The sequence below is a fragment of the Trichomycterus rosablanca genome, chromosome 20, assembly GCF_030014385.1.
Source record: "Trichomycterus rosablanca isolate fTriRos1 chromosome 20, fTriRos1.hap1, whole genome shotgun sequence".
Classification (NCBI taxonomy): Eukaryota; Metazoa; Chordata; class Actinopteri; order Siluriformes; family Trichomycteridae; genus Trichomycterus; species Trichomycterus rosablanca.
Window position 1 is genome coordinate 8692071 of NC_086007.1, and position 17233 is coordinate 8709303.

The window sequence follows — 17233 nt, forward strand, 5'->3', positions numbered from 1 at the left end:
ATGATCCAAGTCACTTGTCTATCATTTACCAAAAGTAGTACTGAGAAGGTGAAATACAAATATGAAATGCATTTAATTGAAAAACTAAGGAATAAGCAATAAAAAACTATTAAATATTGAATTATTCACAATATATACATGCCTAATGCTGGGAAAAACTTTGAAATGGAGTTATAAAAAGTATGATAAGTAAACACTTTAAATGACTCTGAGCTGACTTTCTGAATGTACATTAAGTCTAGCTGTAAGACTAAACAAGGCTCAATCAGTAATCAGAAAATCTGCTTAACGTCGCCTAATATACAAATGTTTAGATATGGAAACCCATATTTTAACATTATTTTCCAACATGAATCACTACAGCAATGTACAGCAATATTAACAAGGGGGTAATACTGTATGTAGAATAAATTAAGACTATATAAGTTGTCCAGTTTTCATTTTTAGTTCTGAATTCACATGTTAATGACTGTTGGAATAGACATACAGAAAATCAATCAATAAAAAATTAAACAATAAAAAACACTAAGCTCCTGAGACTTTCTAAACCAGTGATTTCTAACAATGGATTTGTGCTTATAGTGAATGTTTTTAAAATTTTTAATTATTTTTTTTAAATTTCTTTACAAATAAATAAAGGGCCAAATATGAAGAGCAAAAATATACAGACAGATGTAACATAATAAGCAATATGCTAGATAAGAACAATAATCAATTGTGCTTTACCTTCAATTAGCATGTTTTCCCTTTTAATTTTGTCGATATTTTGGTATTCAAATGTTACATAAATCCATGTAAATTTTTTTTATATATATACAACAATTGTGTGTGTGTTATGGAGTACACTTTAGAAAACACTCACTTTCACAATGTGAAGGAAAAACCAAAAGAAAACAACAGGATCCATGTATATATTTACATTATGCAGCGCACATATTCTTGCCTTAAAGCGTAATTATTGGCAAAGCCAAGGTTTTCCGACTTGAGATGAACCACATTTCTTGTCGCTCCCTGGTAATATCTGCAAAAGGTATATAACAGGCACAGTGAGGGGGTTAAAGAAACAGTATTCATAGGGAATAATAATTTAAAAAAGCACAATACAATAGTAACAAAATGTGTTTTTAAATTTAAACAACTTAAACAAATTGATTAGTATGACAGGATGGTGAGTTGAAGGGAGGTTTATGAGGGTTTGAGCCTAAATGGACCTGGTGTTACAGTAACAAACTCAACAAATGTTTTGGTGATTACACTGGCGCTATAAAACGGCAACGCTCTTAACTGTCAAATCTTATATGTATGCCCATATTGTAGGCTTAAGTTATGTATCTCCTTTTGGAGTTCGAGGAGCGAGACTCGGAGTGATAGTCCGAGCAGGCTAGTGCCCTCCTCGTGTCGGCTAGCAGCGTTGCCGCGACAGTTTACGCAACAAAAAGAAGAAACAGAGGTGCTAAATGAAGTACTCTTTCTTTTCCTCTGCATGTGCGTGGTTCCCCTCCGCATTGATGATGGCCGTGTCTGCGTCAGGGGCGTCCTCCGCTCCTTTGGCCTCATTGGTTAAGTATGTCCCTGTCCACACAGTCCCACATAGGTCACAGACACGTAAGGAACAGCAGTGGTCAATGTACAAGCAATTAAGCACACTCTCTAGGCCACAGGAGAGGGCCTGTGAGAGACGAGCCAAGGCCTACCTTTGTGTCTGGCTAGATAGCGTCCAAGGACGATGATGAAGCAGAGCGTGATGAAGACCACCACGGCCACCACTCCTCCTATTAGGGCGTGATCGGGATCATGCTGGGGCAATGCATTGGGATCTAAAAAAAACAGCAGAAGGCAAACAGTCAGTGCATTTGCAACAAAGTTAGCTTCTCAGAATCAGCTGTGTACTCACTAGATTTAGATAGATAAATAGATAGATAAATAGATAGATAGATTAATATATAGATAGATTAGATAGATAGATAGATAGATAGATAGATAGATAGAGTGTAGATAGATAGATAGATACTTTATTGATCCCAAAGGAAATTAAAGATACAGTACATCTATACAGTATATACATTATACAGTACAATTTAAACTTTTTGGGAGGGGGGCATCTAGTATTACGTTGTATCTTGTTAGACTGATGCAGCATTTCAAATCACATACTAATGGTCCATGTAATACAGTATGTTAACCCAGGTACAACAACATTTGTTATTTTGACACTATTAAGTCCCTGATATTGTTTAAAAACTTTGTTAAAAATCGCCGGAGACAAATGATATTTTCACAGCTGCAGAGCTGATGGAAATCTGATAATAGAGAGTAAAAACATTAAATAACTTGATTACTAGACCAACATCAAGCTGACTTTATTAGAATCTTCAAATAATATTATATAAGTGTTTTTTTTTTTTTTGCTTTTTAAACTCTCTGGAGCTGCTTTTATAAATGATCCAAGAACACAAGTTAGACAGGGGTATAAATCTATATCTGAATTAGCTTTAAATCTACTGTATTATGGTTGCAGTTTTAAAATCACATAAAAAAACTGCAGTGTTTTTAAATGATCTTGGCTGGTGAGTCATATTTAAGATTGCAAGACCAGGGTTAGCTTATCAATTTAAAAACTTCGTTTACATAAATCAGCCTAAACAGCACAGAGCCAAATAAACCAGTCAATTTAATTCTAATGGATAAGAAAAATAGAACATTATACATTACACATTAATGAATTATAATGTTTCCTTAGTATAGAAAACCACATGAAAATAGGTATAAATATAAAATACAAAAAATGAAAAAGAAATAAGCTATAATACTTTGGAGCCTTACTTTACATTCATACGAATTTTTACAAATGATTACTACAAATTTACAAATAAATTTACATACACTATAATAATAAATGAAACAGGATTAAATGAAAATCCCAAACATATTCCCAATACTATTAATAGTGTGACTGGAACTGACTTCAATAATTACTTTATATTAAAAAAGGTTGTGAATATAACTGGCTCATTCGTTTTAAAAGCACAGCACTACTCCATTACATTTTTATGAAGCCACTTTCATGGATAATTGCAAATTGAAATTCCATAAGTATTAAATCCGCTGAAAGCAAAAGTGGCTGTTGCATGGGTCACATAATAGATGTTAATTTAAAGAGGTGCCTGGTAGGTTAAGCCTGCTTTATGCTATCATTCAAACCATTTTTTGAAACCTTTTACAGTCACAAAGACACTGGGGTGAAACGAAACAGCTTGAAAAAGTCACTTACTGCTTAGTAAGAGGAATTAATGAGTTTTGTGAGTATATGTTGTAGTGTTCTAGTCAACATATATGTAATGCCAACTGCCATGACAAATCGAGAATGAAGCCACATGTCTTAAATACAAGTCAATGGAATTAATAACATTTTATGTAAAATAATTTCTAAATTAAGCTTTATTTGTGAGGTCAGGGCAGTTATGTTGTGAAATGTTACGGCAGCTTTGAATAATCTTTTTTATAACTGATTTATAAAAAAGTTATTGCTTCACAACATCCGGTGCAACAAGACGTAGTCCAACTCGGTTGTGACACAATACAGTTAAACATAGGGTGTGTTCGAAAACCTAGTGAGAGGCTTTGCTGTCTTACTGCCTACATAGGCAGCTGCATAAGAAGCTGCATAATAGAGAGGATTCTAATAAGTCATTGATTTATAAGGCAGGTTATTCAAACGCACTACTTAGACAGCGATTCCATCAGTTTTTGCTTACTGTGCAAACACAGTTAGCCTCATGCTATTCAAACCAATGGAATGAGGTGGCACAACACGTTAGCATGTCAACTAACGTCTCTCTCCGCGTACCGAAAACGGTTCAATTTGCCTGACAAGCCCGAATTTGCAAATAAATGACACTTGTGCAAGTTTATACTAATTAAAAATCAATAATAATTTATTTACGTTTGAAAATAACTCGTTCGTTCGTTGCCCAGCATCGTCCGCCATATTTTTTTATTTTTCTGTGAGAAAAGTTGTGCCGCACTGAATGCTGGGATTTCCTTCACCGTTAAGGCAGCATCAGATGCTCCCTCGTGATTCTGTCAAAATACAGTTCAGATTTAAGGTGCCTTATTAGACAGCATTTTAAGGCATCTAAGAATTTGAACAGCCTTCTTCTCAGGAGCGCGCATAGGATGACGTAAAACGCTGTAGAGAGCTCACTAGGTTTTCGAACACACCCATAGAGTGTACTACATATACAATAAACAATACACAATGTATAACCTCTGGTAGAGGAAAACCATAAAAATATGATATAATTATTTAATAATATGTTTTAACAAGGGCTGGAAATATTACTGACTAGCTAAAATAATGTACACTACTTAGAACTGTTTAGTAACCTTATCACAGCCATAAACGTTTTTAAAATGGGTTGTCTTAGTTTTTATAGATCTGTAGTGCCTCCCAGATGGAAATTATTGGAAAAGATGGTGCGCTGGATGAAAGGAATCTATAATTATGGCAGCGATTATGACAGTTACTGGCAGGGGTAATCTAACACCACAAGACAGTTTGGGTTCTCATGGCATATTTATGACATCATTATGTCTTTTCCCAATAATCTCACTCACTTCTTCTTACTTTTGTCCACTAACCTGTTCATACTGGTCAGGGTTATAGTGGGTCTAGTGCCAATCTATCCCAAAGCAATACTTACTTCCTGGGGGCAATTAAGAAAACCAATGTATGTTTTGTATTTATTAAGAGAAGGAAGATAACCCAGGAGGAAACTGAAAAAAAATGTCTTACGGACTGTGACCATTTACATTTTCATCATTTAGCAGACACTTTTATCCAAAGCGACCTACAGTACTTTGGCAGTATACTGTCTAAGCAATTGAAGGTTAAGGGCCTTGTTTAAGGGCCCAACAGTGGCAACCTGGCACTGGTGAGGCCTGAACCAGCAACCTTTCAATTACCAGTCCAGTACCTTATGTGCTAGGCTACAACTGCCCTGACCAAACTGTATATTGTAAATCATAATAAAAACATATTTAATAGGCTGTGCTGTCATGTTTTAAAAAAGCATACCTTTTTGGACACTGTCCCGTACCTTCGTCAAGGACCAAAGTGACTCAGCCCTTGACGAAATACGACCAACTTTAAAAATGTCTGAGGTTGCGGAGGGCCAATTTGTCTCTCGGGTTTAACTTTGAGCGAGCGAACGTGGGTGAACTCAGTCATCTCTGCAGCTCGGCTGAGTAATTGCCACCTAGAATAATGACTTTCCCCTCCCTGCGGCGACCACTGCAGTTATAGCCCGCTAGTGTGCTCTGTGCCTGTTGTGTTTGGCTTGACCCCTAGCTTTTACTGGCACAGTGAAGCAACTGAAGGGCGATGTGAGTGCTGTAGGTGTTTCAGTACCTATGCTCCTCTCCTAACCCCAAGTCTGCTGTTTTACTGCTAATATGTGCATGTAATCTTTAACTATATGTCTTTATTGCACTGCTCGTGTGCTCTCATTAGCTCACGGTGATGAATGGATCTTTCTGCTGCTGCACTTGGCAAAGTGACCCTGAGAGATGTGCAAAATAATGGATTCTGTAGTGCCATGATTAACACCTAAATCTACTCATTTACCTTAATTACTATAAGTGCTTTACACTAAAGGACCCCTGAACATATAATTTTAAATCTTTCTAAATATGTATAAGAGTATTGTTTAAGTTTAGCTTTGTTGCACATATAAAACAATTAAAGTGACCTAGGAAAATCGACATTCATACAATCTTAAGATCATTAATTTTCACAAATGTCCTTCTGCTATGCGAATTATTTAATAGTAGCCAGTCCTGCAAATACACATTTACAAAAAACTCAATAAACCACAACACAGAGAATTTTGCCTTTATCCCTTGACTGTCCTTGATAGTATGTCAAATTAGTGAACTACCAATGTTGTTGTGTTTATCATGATAGAGTAGCACAGTGTATAAATATTAAAATTCAACTCAGATCATGTATTAGAGATGTTAACATTTCTTTACAGTCGTGTAAAAGACTAAGATCTAATATCAAATTATTAAAGAGGGGCTCGGGTAGTGCAGCAGTCTTACATGCTAGTCTGTCAATGCAGGGATCTTTAGTATGAATCTCAGCAGTACAGATGGCCTGGCTGGGTGCTAAACACATACAGTTGGCTGTGTCTGAGGGTGGTCAGGTCGAATAGGTTTTAAAAAAAATGCATTTTCTCCCCATTTTCCTTCCGATTTAGCACACTCAATTTTGTCTTCCGCTGCTGAGAGATACCCGATTGCATCCAAGGAGAGCACCTCGCTGTACACGCCTCTTCCGACTCATGCACAGCCCTCCTCTTCTTGCCCCTGCATTCTGCACAGGCGTCTCTTCCGCCAATCAGGGTCCTTACACAGCGTATGAAGACCCACTCACCCACACATAGTATGGTCCCCACCCTGCAGATACGGTGGCCAATTAGTATCTGCTGCAGGCACTGCCAATTATGCCCGCCAGATGTCGCCCAGCCGATCGGTGACAACACCAAGTTTCGAACCGAGGAATTCAGAAACTCGGTGCTGGTGTGTTAGCGGAATATCCCGCTGTGCCACCTGGGTGCCTCCGAATAGAGTTTTTATCATTTAGGCTACAACAGTGACCTCTTGTCTGGTCGTGGCACCTGTGTGAGGTACAAATGGGTCATATCTTCACCCATTTACCTTAAATACTATATGTGCTTAACACTAAAGGACCCCTGAACATGTAATTATAAATTAGTCTGTCAATGCAGAGATCTTTAGTATAAATCTCAGTGGTACAAATGGCCTGATCGGGTGCTAAACAGATACAGTTGGTTGTGTCTGAGGGTGGTAAGATTGAATAGGATTTTTATCACTGAGATTACAACAGTGACCTCTGGTGTCTGGTCATGGCCCCTGCGTGAGATACAAATGGGGCATATCATCACTCAAGTAACGTACAAATGGGCATATCATCACTCTCTTTATGTGGTATAGCTGTGTAAGGATCTGCTGGCTGGTGTAAAGAAGTGACCAGCAACTGTGCACGTGTTGGAGGGACTGGGTGCTAGTCTGTGTAGTGGGGAATTGGAAAATGAATACATTGATGGGGAAAAAAAATGCAATTTCACAGCAATGACATGTCAAAATATACCAAAGTATTGATATTATTATGTAGGTTACATCAGTCCAGAGTTAACAGGCCAGGTTGCTAACTGATAGTAAACTAGTTTGTTTGTTTATTTGCTTATTAGGATTTTAATGTCATGTTTTACACTTTTGGTTACATTCATGACAGAAACGTTACTCATTACACAAGGTTTTATCAGTTCACAAGGTTATATCGAATACAGTCATGGACAATTTAGTGTCTCCGGTTCACCTCACCTGCATGTCTTTGGACTGTGGGAAGAAACCAGAGCACCCGGAGGAAGACCACGCAGACATGGGGAGAACATGCAAACTCCACACAGAAAGGACCAGGACCACCCCACCTGGGGATCAAACCCAGGACCGCACTGCTGTGAGGCAGCAGTGCTACCCACTTAGCCACCGTGCCGCCCAAACTAGTCTGTATTGGTATGGTAGTGTGGTAGTTTGTATTGGTACGGTACAGCAAAGGTATTCCCAAACTGTGCTGGACTCTTGACTCTTAAAAAAATATGGAGGGGAAAAAGATTCTCCATACAAAAGCAATAGCTCAAATGTGAAGTATAGGGGCTGCTTTATTGAATAGTGCAACAGGACAATAACACACACAAATAAATCAAATTAACTGTTAAAATTGCATGATCTAATTTAATTATGGCCTTTTGACACAATGTTTACACCCGATATTCATCTGGCTTACATCCTGACTTAAAAAGATCTAACAAAGGGGTCACCTTTCATGAGCGATTAATAAAAAAATCCAGGTAATTCAAAGGATGTGCAAACTTTTTTAAAGCAATACATTACAGTTACAAACCCTGGGAAAATAATAATACTTTTACAGATTAATAATAAATGCTATATTTTTTATGCTTGCATTAAACTGCAGGACTGTTAACTTGTAATACTTAGAGCATCGGAGGGACTATAAAGCTGCACAGCACTGTGACTACATACAGATTGATGTAATTTTATGTGCAACAAAAAGGCACTAAAGCTCTGTACTGCTTTTTTCTTTTTTCTATCTTCAGCACTGTGAAGATGTAGGTGGGCCGTTGGGTGAAAAGCCAAATCAGACAATTTTTTACACCTACACAGGCATCTACCACATACCACATGTTGTTTTATCTGAATGTGTGATGTACATTTTTTTAAAAGGCCATTAACTGTTTCTGAGAAGTGTGAAGAGATAATTAAAATGCAATTAAACAATTTCTATTGTTAGTTGATAGATAATACAATACATACTGCAAAGATGGTGAGTTCATTTACATTTTTATACAAATGACAAATGCTTTATGCTTTAAAACATACTTAAACCAGTGTAGAAATGTGAACATTTATTATACACTGCATGGCATAAAATATGTGGTCAACCAAACATCATATGTATTATGTACTTGGTTAACATAGGTGAGAGGATGTGCTCAGACAAGAGCAGAACATGCAAGACTCTTTTCAGTCAGTGACCAGAGGTAAGGATCAAACCCAGTTTCCCAGGGCACACTTGTGGCAATCACTCCACTTCATTTCATGAATTAATATAAGATTTATATGGGGATTTATATGGAGTTGGTTCCTATTTACTGCCTTAACAGCCTTTACTCCTGAAAAGACTTAAACCAGAGTCTGGAACGTGACTGCAAAGATTTAAACTTCAGACACTGATGTTGAGAGGTTTTGGCTCTAATTTGGTGTTCCACTTTATCCTGAATGTGTTCAAGTTCTTCTGTTTTAAATTTAGCAAACGATCTTATTATGGGCAATCGCTAGTGCATGCAACTAGAACATGCAAATTCATGAAACCAGGGGGTCCGGTCCAAACTATCACAAAAAGACAACTATTGTTTTCATCACCAAAGTTTACAGCTTGCACACTTGATAGCCATCTGTAGAATCTTCCTGAAATATATTTAATCCAGATTTACCACTGGACTGCCAGATGGTCAGCAGTAAATTTTTTTCTTTATGCATTTTCTCCCCTTTTTCTCCCTTTTTAGTGCGTCCAATTGCCCGATTGCATCATGCTTCCTCTCCACCAATGCCAATCCCTGCTCTGATTGAGGGGAACGAAGCTAACCCACGCCCCCTCCGACAAGTGGGCAGCATGCATCTTATCACCTACACTTTGACAAGTGCAGTGCAGCTCAGCGTTGTGTATGGAGAGACACACTCTTTTCTCATCTCTGTGCAGGCGCCATCAATCAGCCGGCAGAGGTCGTAATTGCACCAAACATGAGAGACAGAGACCCCATCCGGCTTAGTCCTGCCCATATCTGAACAACAGGCCAATCGTTGTTCATGTGGCTGCTCAGCCTTAGCCGGCAGGCAGAGCTGAGATTCGATATGATGTATTCGAGATCCCAGCTCTGGTTCCAGCGTGTGTTTTTACCGCTGCGCCATCTGTAATTCTTAATTCCAGACAATATTTCCACTGCTTTAGAGCTCAGTGGTAGCATGCTTTACACCAATCTAGCAGATGCTTGGAATTGAACCAGGGCATTTTAAGCTTATATATGTGTGTGGATATATATGGTTTCCAAGTCATGGGAAGTCTTGACACAATTGTGGTTCTGATATTGCATCCAGGGGCTGTCTGATACTCAGCAGTGAATTTTCCAACCAAGAACAGATCATTATGTGGTATGTTCTCTAGTGCTGTATACCCTAAAGCTTTGTAACTGAGATGCTGTTTCCACAGCTTACAATAAAACCGACTTGTTGTTGTGGCATCATTTGACAGTACTACCCTTGACTGTGTTGTTGGTTATGCTTCAGTTAGCAACTATGCTTAAGTCAGACTAAAATGGCCAATCTAATTAAATGTAAGCTTTGTCCAGTACTACTGGCAATGTATTGTATCTTGGTGATTTAAAAGTCTCTGCACTGACAACAAAAGGTAAGAAAAACAAGTATCATATAACATTTAATGTAAATTTGTGATTCCTCTTTACAGGATTTGCATCTGCAACAGAAAACCTTACCTATTTTGTACTAGAAATATAAAAGTTTGAACACCCGAATCAGAGAATGTCAGATTTGAGTTGCATCCTTGTATATTAAAATGCATTATTTTATCCTCACTATTAGAACAAAATATGAAACCTGACCAGAGGTATCTAACCTTTTGCATAGTACTGTATCCTGTACAAATCGTGCACTAATTACCAGTTCATACAGGTGTACCTAGCCTTAAAAGTAATTTTGATATATTTGTAAAACGAAAGTACAGCAATTAAAACGATAGCCATACCATAATTTAGTAAAGCTATCTAAGTTCTGATTTTATCTTGATTCTAAAAATAAAATTACAAATAAAAGTGTATCTTCCTGTGTATAAGCAATTTTAAATTAATTAACTAAAACGACATTAAACAGGAATAGATTGAATAATGTCCACCATGTAACATAGAACACACAGAATAACATGGTAAATAAGATGACTACAATAACATCAATAAAACAGAACAAATGACACGTGACATTGCACATGGTTGAACAGAATCGCTGTTTATAAGACGTGCCATGCACACGCTGATGATATGGAAACATGCCGGAATGCCTGTGCTTCACTGATGTTATGAGCTTGTTAGTGCTGTCGCTTTATGTCAGGCCATACTGCTGAGCTTTCTCATACTTTGTGATGTGTGACCAAACAATATGGAAAATTCCTGTTGGGTGAGTTTATTTTTGCAAGTCTGCACTAAGAGAGTTTAATGTTTCATTTTAAATTGTCAGAAGGTTAAATTATTTGTAATAGCATGACAACTCTGAAAGGTACCAGATGACAACTGCAAGGTTAATTACAGTTATAACTCGACAAGCACCTGAGGGGGAACTTGTATCTGCCACGTACATTCATTTTAAAATAAAGTACACCTAATATACAGATAAATTTTGTGGATATACAATTACTGACTATGGTCCATCTGTTGCTCCGTACACTTTGTCCCCCATTGGTCCTCCACCGGGACATTAGTGTCACTGCATTGACACTAATGTTGTAATGACATGGGTGTGTATTCCTAATAAAGAGGCCAAGAATTTAAACAGTATTTAAAAATCCCAACAACACTGCTGCACCGGATACACTCATACAAGTACAACCCACACTACCATGTCATTACCATGTTAGGATCATTGCAGCGCTGAGAATGGTCCACCTCCCAAACATCATTTGGTGTCATATGGCTCCATTTAGATTGATAAATAGGGAACTGGGACAAAGGGTACCTAGGAACAGTCACTGTATACCTACAAACTTCATCTGTTTTGTAGGTGTAGCTTATAAAATAATCATTGAATATACATAAGAACTTTTAAAATTTGGTGGTGCAAAAAGTTCTACAATGTCATTTAACATTATGGCACTGTCTACTAATTTCTTGATACTGATGATGATTGACTACAAATAGTGACTTTTGAGGCAACAGTGCTACCCACTGAGCCACCATGCCGCCCCTTTCAGCAAGTGAATCATTGATTCATAGTTGCTATATTGTCAGAAAACCCAAAATAATATCATATAGAACTCACAGAACAGGTACAGAGATCTATATAATTCCAAACCTTATTAAGACAAATTGTATATTAGTGTACAGTTTGGGGTATAGCTTTTAAGAGGCTTAACAACAGGGAAAGCCGCCAATTTTGGTGGCAAATTGACTGTTTACAGATGTTATACAAGTGAAAGCAGAAACTACTATTTTGTTTTGTTTTACAACAGCAAATGCAACAATGGGTGCAACTGCATCCCCTAGTTTACGGGTTGTCAACAATAATTTTGGAGACCCGCTGCCCTATTGTTTCAAACTGGTCCAGCTCATAAAAGCTTAATAAGGTTTTGTGCTGCTGTGAAAGTCAACAATTTATTAAATAGATTTTTAACACCTAGAACAATATGTGTAGTCTACAGTACATATATTTGCTACATATACTTTCCTTATTGCATAAATGTGCAGTTTCTATTTAAATATGCCTGAATATTGTCAACAATATTATATCTATAATCCAATGAAACTGAGCACATTTCATGCCATGCTGTTTGTATTTATTTCCATATTGCCTTAAACAAGCACTAATTAATGGTTTGATTCATTAGAGCAGATCTCTTACTGTGGAGCACCGGGGCTTATGGTTACATCACCTGAGCGCTTCCATGCAAGGCAGTGACCTTAAGCTCATGCTATGAGAAGAATAAGTGACTGTGTCTAACAATGACCATACACCGAACGATAGTTACCTGTGGTACCTGGTAAGTTTTTGGCTGTTGCCATGGATGCAGACAGAAAAGGGCAGGAAGGGAATACGGAGGTGAGGAGATCAGGAAATCAACAAAGGTGAGACACACACACACATATATACACACACAAACTTAAGACAGTTAATGAGGAAGCTAGATATCAGCATGCTTTCAGAGGATCAGAAAGCAAACGACTGGCTCGGACAATAAAACACTACAAGCAACAGAAGCTGAAGAAACCTACATGACATGTCACAATCTACCTGCTGTCACACATATAAATGGATGTGTGTATATGCTTTTTTTTCCATGCATATTATTCAAAGTTACCAAACACATATACATTTGAACAATTAATAATGTAATGCTATAATACAAAGGTAAATAATAATTTATTTGAGTAGCTTCATGCTCAGTAAGTGAATGAAGCTCTTGCTATGTTGTTGTGAACTGCTCCATGTTGTTTTTATTATATATAAATATATATATATATTTTTAATTTTTTAATTTTTTTAAATAATTTAAATGTTTTCCCCCAATTTTTATCCCCCAGTCTAGTCGTGTCCAATTACCCTGAATGCGTCCTCTATACTGGTTCTTCACCGTTGACTGAGGACGCCTCTCAACTGATATACGCCCCCTCCGGCACGTACAGTCAGTGCAGACTGCATTTTTCACCTGCACGAGTCGAGTTCACACGGACGGGCACTGTGTACGGAGGGCCACACCCTCATCAGCATTATTTCTCAGCCCTGTGCAGGTGCCATCAGTCAGCCAGCAGGGGCCGCAGTCACACCAGTTATGAGGACCTATGATCCGACTATTTACTCCTAACCCTGAACAACAGCCAATCGTTGTTCATGCAGCCGCCCAGCCCAGTCGGAAGGCAGAGCTGAGATTCGATACGATGTATTCAAAACCCCAACTATGGTGCGCTAGCGTACTTTATCGCTGCGCCACCTGAGCGGCTTTTTATTATATTTTTATTAAACAAGTTTAGATAAATGGCAAACATGCAGTTTTGAATATCAGAAAGCTGAGATATTTGCTTTTAATCAGTGTAACCTTTTGTTATCATCTTTGAAGGTATCTACACTGAATTTGAGGGTAAATTGTAAAATGAGCATTTAAGTAGATAAGTAAGATAAGTAAGAACATTTTAAACTGTGGAATCACGTTTCTACTACAGAAAAATGTACTGATTTTTAAGTCACCAGGCCAACAAAGTACCATGTACTACAGCAGAGATTATCTACTGTATTTACATGAACGTTCATTTTTTGCATAGGATTTTGCATAGCATCAAATCATCATCAATCTTTTGCCTTAATCTATAGAGTCGAACCCTACTTTGGTTATGGGCTTTTAATTCACTCATCACTTCAGGGAATCTTATGTAATGTATTAAAAGTTGTACTTGCAGAAAGTATTCTGCTGAAGCAGCGTTACTGACTTTTTTCCTTCATTTTGGTAATTAGCTGCAACATAAATAATGTGAGCAACAGCACCTGCATTGTCTCAAGCTGGTGATGTTTAATTAACTTGCATCTGTTATGGGCCACTGTTATTTGTGCTTTATTTTAATTTAATTATATGTTTACTTTCTTCAAGACATTTATAATTTTGTGGAATTTTAACAATCATGCTAATAGACAAAAGGGACCAGCACTAGCCTGGAAGCCCACTGAATGGTGCTTTGGGGCCCAATTATGGCTCCTAGTACATTGTTTAAAAAACTTGCTATAAATTTCATGCTAATGCTTCTTTTTTATTGCACAGAATACTATAATACAGTAAAAGCTGGTAGCTTTTTACAAGAAGCATGAGTGAACGTTTCACAAGAGAGATGTCAGAACTCAGAAGGAAGCATTTTCTCTCTTTTTTCCCCAATTTTTAGCGCGTCATGCTTCCTCTCTATTGGTGCTGGCCCCCACCCTGATTGGGGAGAGCAAACTGACACACGCCCCCTCCGACACCTGAGCAGTAGCCAACTGCATCTTTTCACCTGCACGAGGCGAGGTCATATCAGCCTTGTCCACATCCTGATCACTATTCCTCTCTCTGTGCAGACGCCATCAATCAGCCAGCAGAGGTCGTAATTGCATCAGTTATGAGCAATCCCTATCCAACTCCTTTCCCTGGATGAACAACAGCCAAACGTTGTTCATATAGCCGCCCAGCCCAGCTGGATGGCAGAGCTGAGATTCAATACGATATATTCCAAATCCCAGCTCTGGTGTGCTAGTGTATTTTACTGCTGCACGCCATATTGAATTCTTTTGCCTATAATATGCTGTTAACTTGTTAACTTTACAATAATTGTAACATTGCTGCCTGTTGCCATTTGAATTCTCACACATTTTTGGTTGGGTTTTGAAATTGACACTTCCCTGGAATTAAACTAATGTTTATACACTTTGAGAGGATAAAACTTACATCTTCTCCTATATTAAAGACTATGATGGGGTTGGATTTGAAGCTGTGTCATTTTCTAAGAGAAGGTTTTGTGAGGCTTTTATAAGAACTAGTCTGCAGGAACAAAAAATACCAATTACTTTTATCTCTTACATCTAAGACAGACGGACACCCTGATTTTAAGCCAACGTTTGCCTTAATTCCAGCGATGCATCAATAAAAACCTTTTAATCCAGTTTGCAAGATGTTAAAAGATGGTGACAAGACATGTCAACAGCCTGAATAGCATTGTAAGAAACAGAAATGCAGAAAGCATGTGTAGTGTTTATGGAATTTAGACTTAATGCATCTGATCTGATTCAGACTCGCTTGCGAGGCAGGCTGCAAGTCTCCCCAAGGACATTAGTTTGATTCAAACATCTTATCTGGCATTACACACGGCTTGTGCGCATTCCCAAATGGATACCTTTACTGAAACAGTAATATTCATTCACTCTCTCTCAGTGAGGGATGTGCTATGTTAAATGCCCTGCTCGTACATTATTAATGAGGATGGATGTAAGCAAGCTTTCTTGGCTTTGACTTCAAACACAGCTTATTCAGATCGCTTTTTGTGGAGTGTACTGTGCTTCTTTTATGTTTCCTCCTAGTAGATCATTAATACATAATGAATCCCTTCCTAAATATTTGGAACTTAATGAAAGGAAATACAGTAGTTTTAAACTGTTTAGCTAGAATTAGTTCGTCGTGTAAGTGCATGCAGGCCGTTCAGGCGGTGCAGCGGTAAATTGAGGTAGCTCACTGCTGCTGGGATCCGGGGTTCGAATTCTCAATGGTGCTATCGGTCAGTCAGGTGTCTACATACAGACGATTGGCTATGTCTGAAGGCAGGGGATTGGCGAGGCACCGTGATGGATATGCATCCTGTCCAGGGTGTGTTACTGCGTTCCGGGAAAATTGACCCACCTTGACTCTGACCAGGATAAAGTGGTGGTATGAGAATGAATGAATGACTGTGTCCATGCATGCCTTCCTGTTAGTGATTCGCTGTTTCATTCTGCCTGTGTGCCTCAGTGGTGCTATTGGTCAGTGGGGCGTCTACATACAGACAATTGGCTATGACTGAAGGCAGGGTATTGGCAAGGCCCCCGTGATGGATCTGCACCCTGTCCGGGATGTTTTACTGCATTCCTAGAAAAAGAAGACCCACCATGACTCTGACCAGGATAACATGGATTAATGTGTCCATGCATGCCTTTCAGTTAGTGATTTGCTGTTTCATTTCATTGTTTCATTTGTGTACTTTTACAAAAATCAATAAAATAAGTAAACAAATGAATTGTAGATTTAATCACTTAAACATTAATGAAATCTATAGTGAAATAATGTTTTTTTCTAAAATAAAAAATCTCTTATTAACAAAAGTATTAAAGACACTTCTTTGGATCTTCACAAACAAATTCTGACAAGGCATAGATCAAGCCAAGGATATAAAACAATAGCTCAAGCTTTGATTGTTCCCAGGACCATATTGGTCTCAATGATTTTGAAATAAAAGCAGCTTGATACAACCTTGAAACTCACTAGACATAAGTAAGAAAAAAAAGCTGATGATTCCTCCAAAGAAGGTTCCGCCAGCTACCCAATCCACCAATGAGTTGCAACCCAAACACTCACAAGATAATCAGAGGGAAACCCAGTAAAACAGCAGAGGCAAAAAGCAAAAGAAAGCTGCCACACCACCCATAGAGAAAATTCGAGACCATGGAGGACACTTGTGACAGCTACACACAGAAAAGCACCACTATAAACCAGAACAAAAGAATGTCAGCAAAAACACCAGTGGGAGAAGCCACATTGGTCCTCGAGTCTGACCTTTAGCCCGACATATTAGCCAGATAAACAAGATTAACAAACAAACAGAAAAGTTAGAAAGTCAAAAAGAGAATTCCAAGTACACTCATAGTTTGATTAGGTGCAGAGAATGCTTTAAAGTGCAGTTTTAAGAGAACTGCAATTTTCCACAGTCTGCGCCTTCGTCCAGCCATGCATGGCAGGTGAGCATGTTACAAGGACTCTGTCAACACAATAAAAAAAAAATTCACGGGGTCTAAATACTTTCTGAATCAACTGTATATATCTGATGGCTCCCTGCAGTGCTTTTATGCAAATAAACACAGCTTATTGTAGACTCTCTCCTCAGTCTAATTAATAAAGGATTGTAGAACATACCTGAACTGTGGAAACTGTGGCAGATAATAAATATTTTATTGCACAAAGCAATTCTTAAACCTCAGAGACAGTAATTGCTAATGCTGACCAAAAAAAGAGTTTGAGACGTCCACAGCAGCCATAAGGAAATTAGTCTGGGTTGAGTTCCTGCAATATGCAGCACAGGGAATGAAG

At 38.1% G+C, this 17233-nt stretch overlaps 1 protein-coding gene across 1 annotated transcript in view; it reads right to left on the reverse strand.

The window, feature by feature from the left end:
* Positions 1-1453: 1453 nt before the first annotated feature.
* The window catches only part of cadm2b (cell adhesion molecule 2b), a 262694-nt gene continuing 246914 nt past the window's right edge, over positions 1454-17233 (reverse strand). Inside the window, exons 10-11 of the mRNA XM_063016545.1 lie at positions 1695-1817; positions 1454-1572 (exon numbers count right to left, since the gene is read on the reverse strand). Coding sequence (XP_062872615.1) covers positions 1454-1572; positions 1695-1817 — 242 coding nt within the window. The remainder of the gene's footprint in view (positions 1573-1694; positions 1818-17233) is intronic.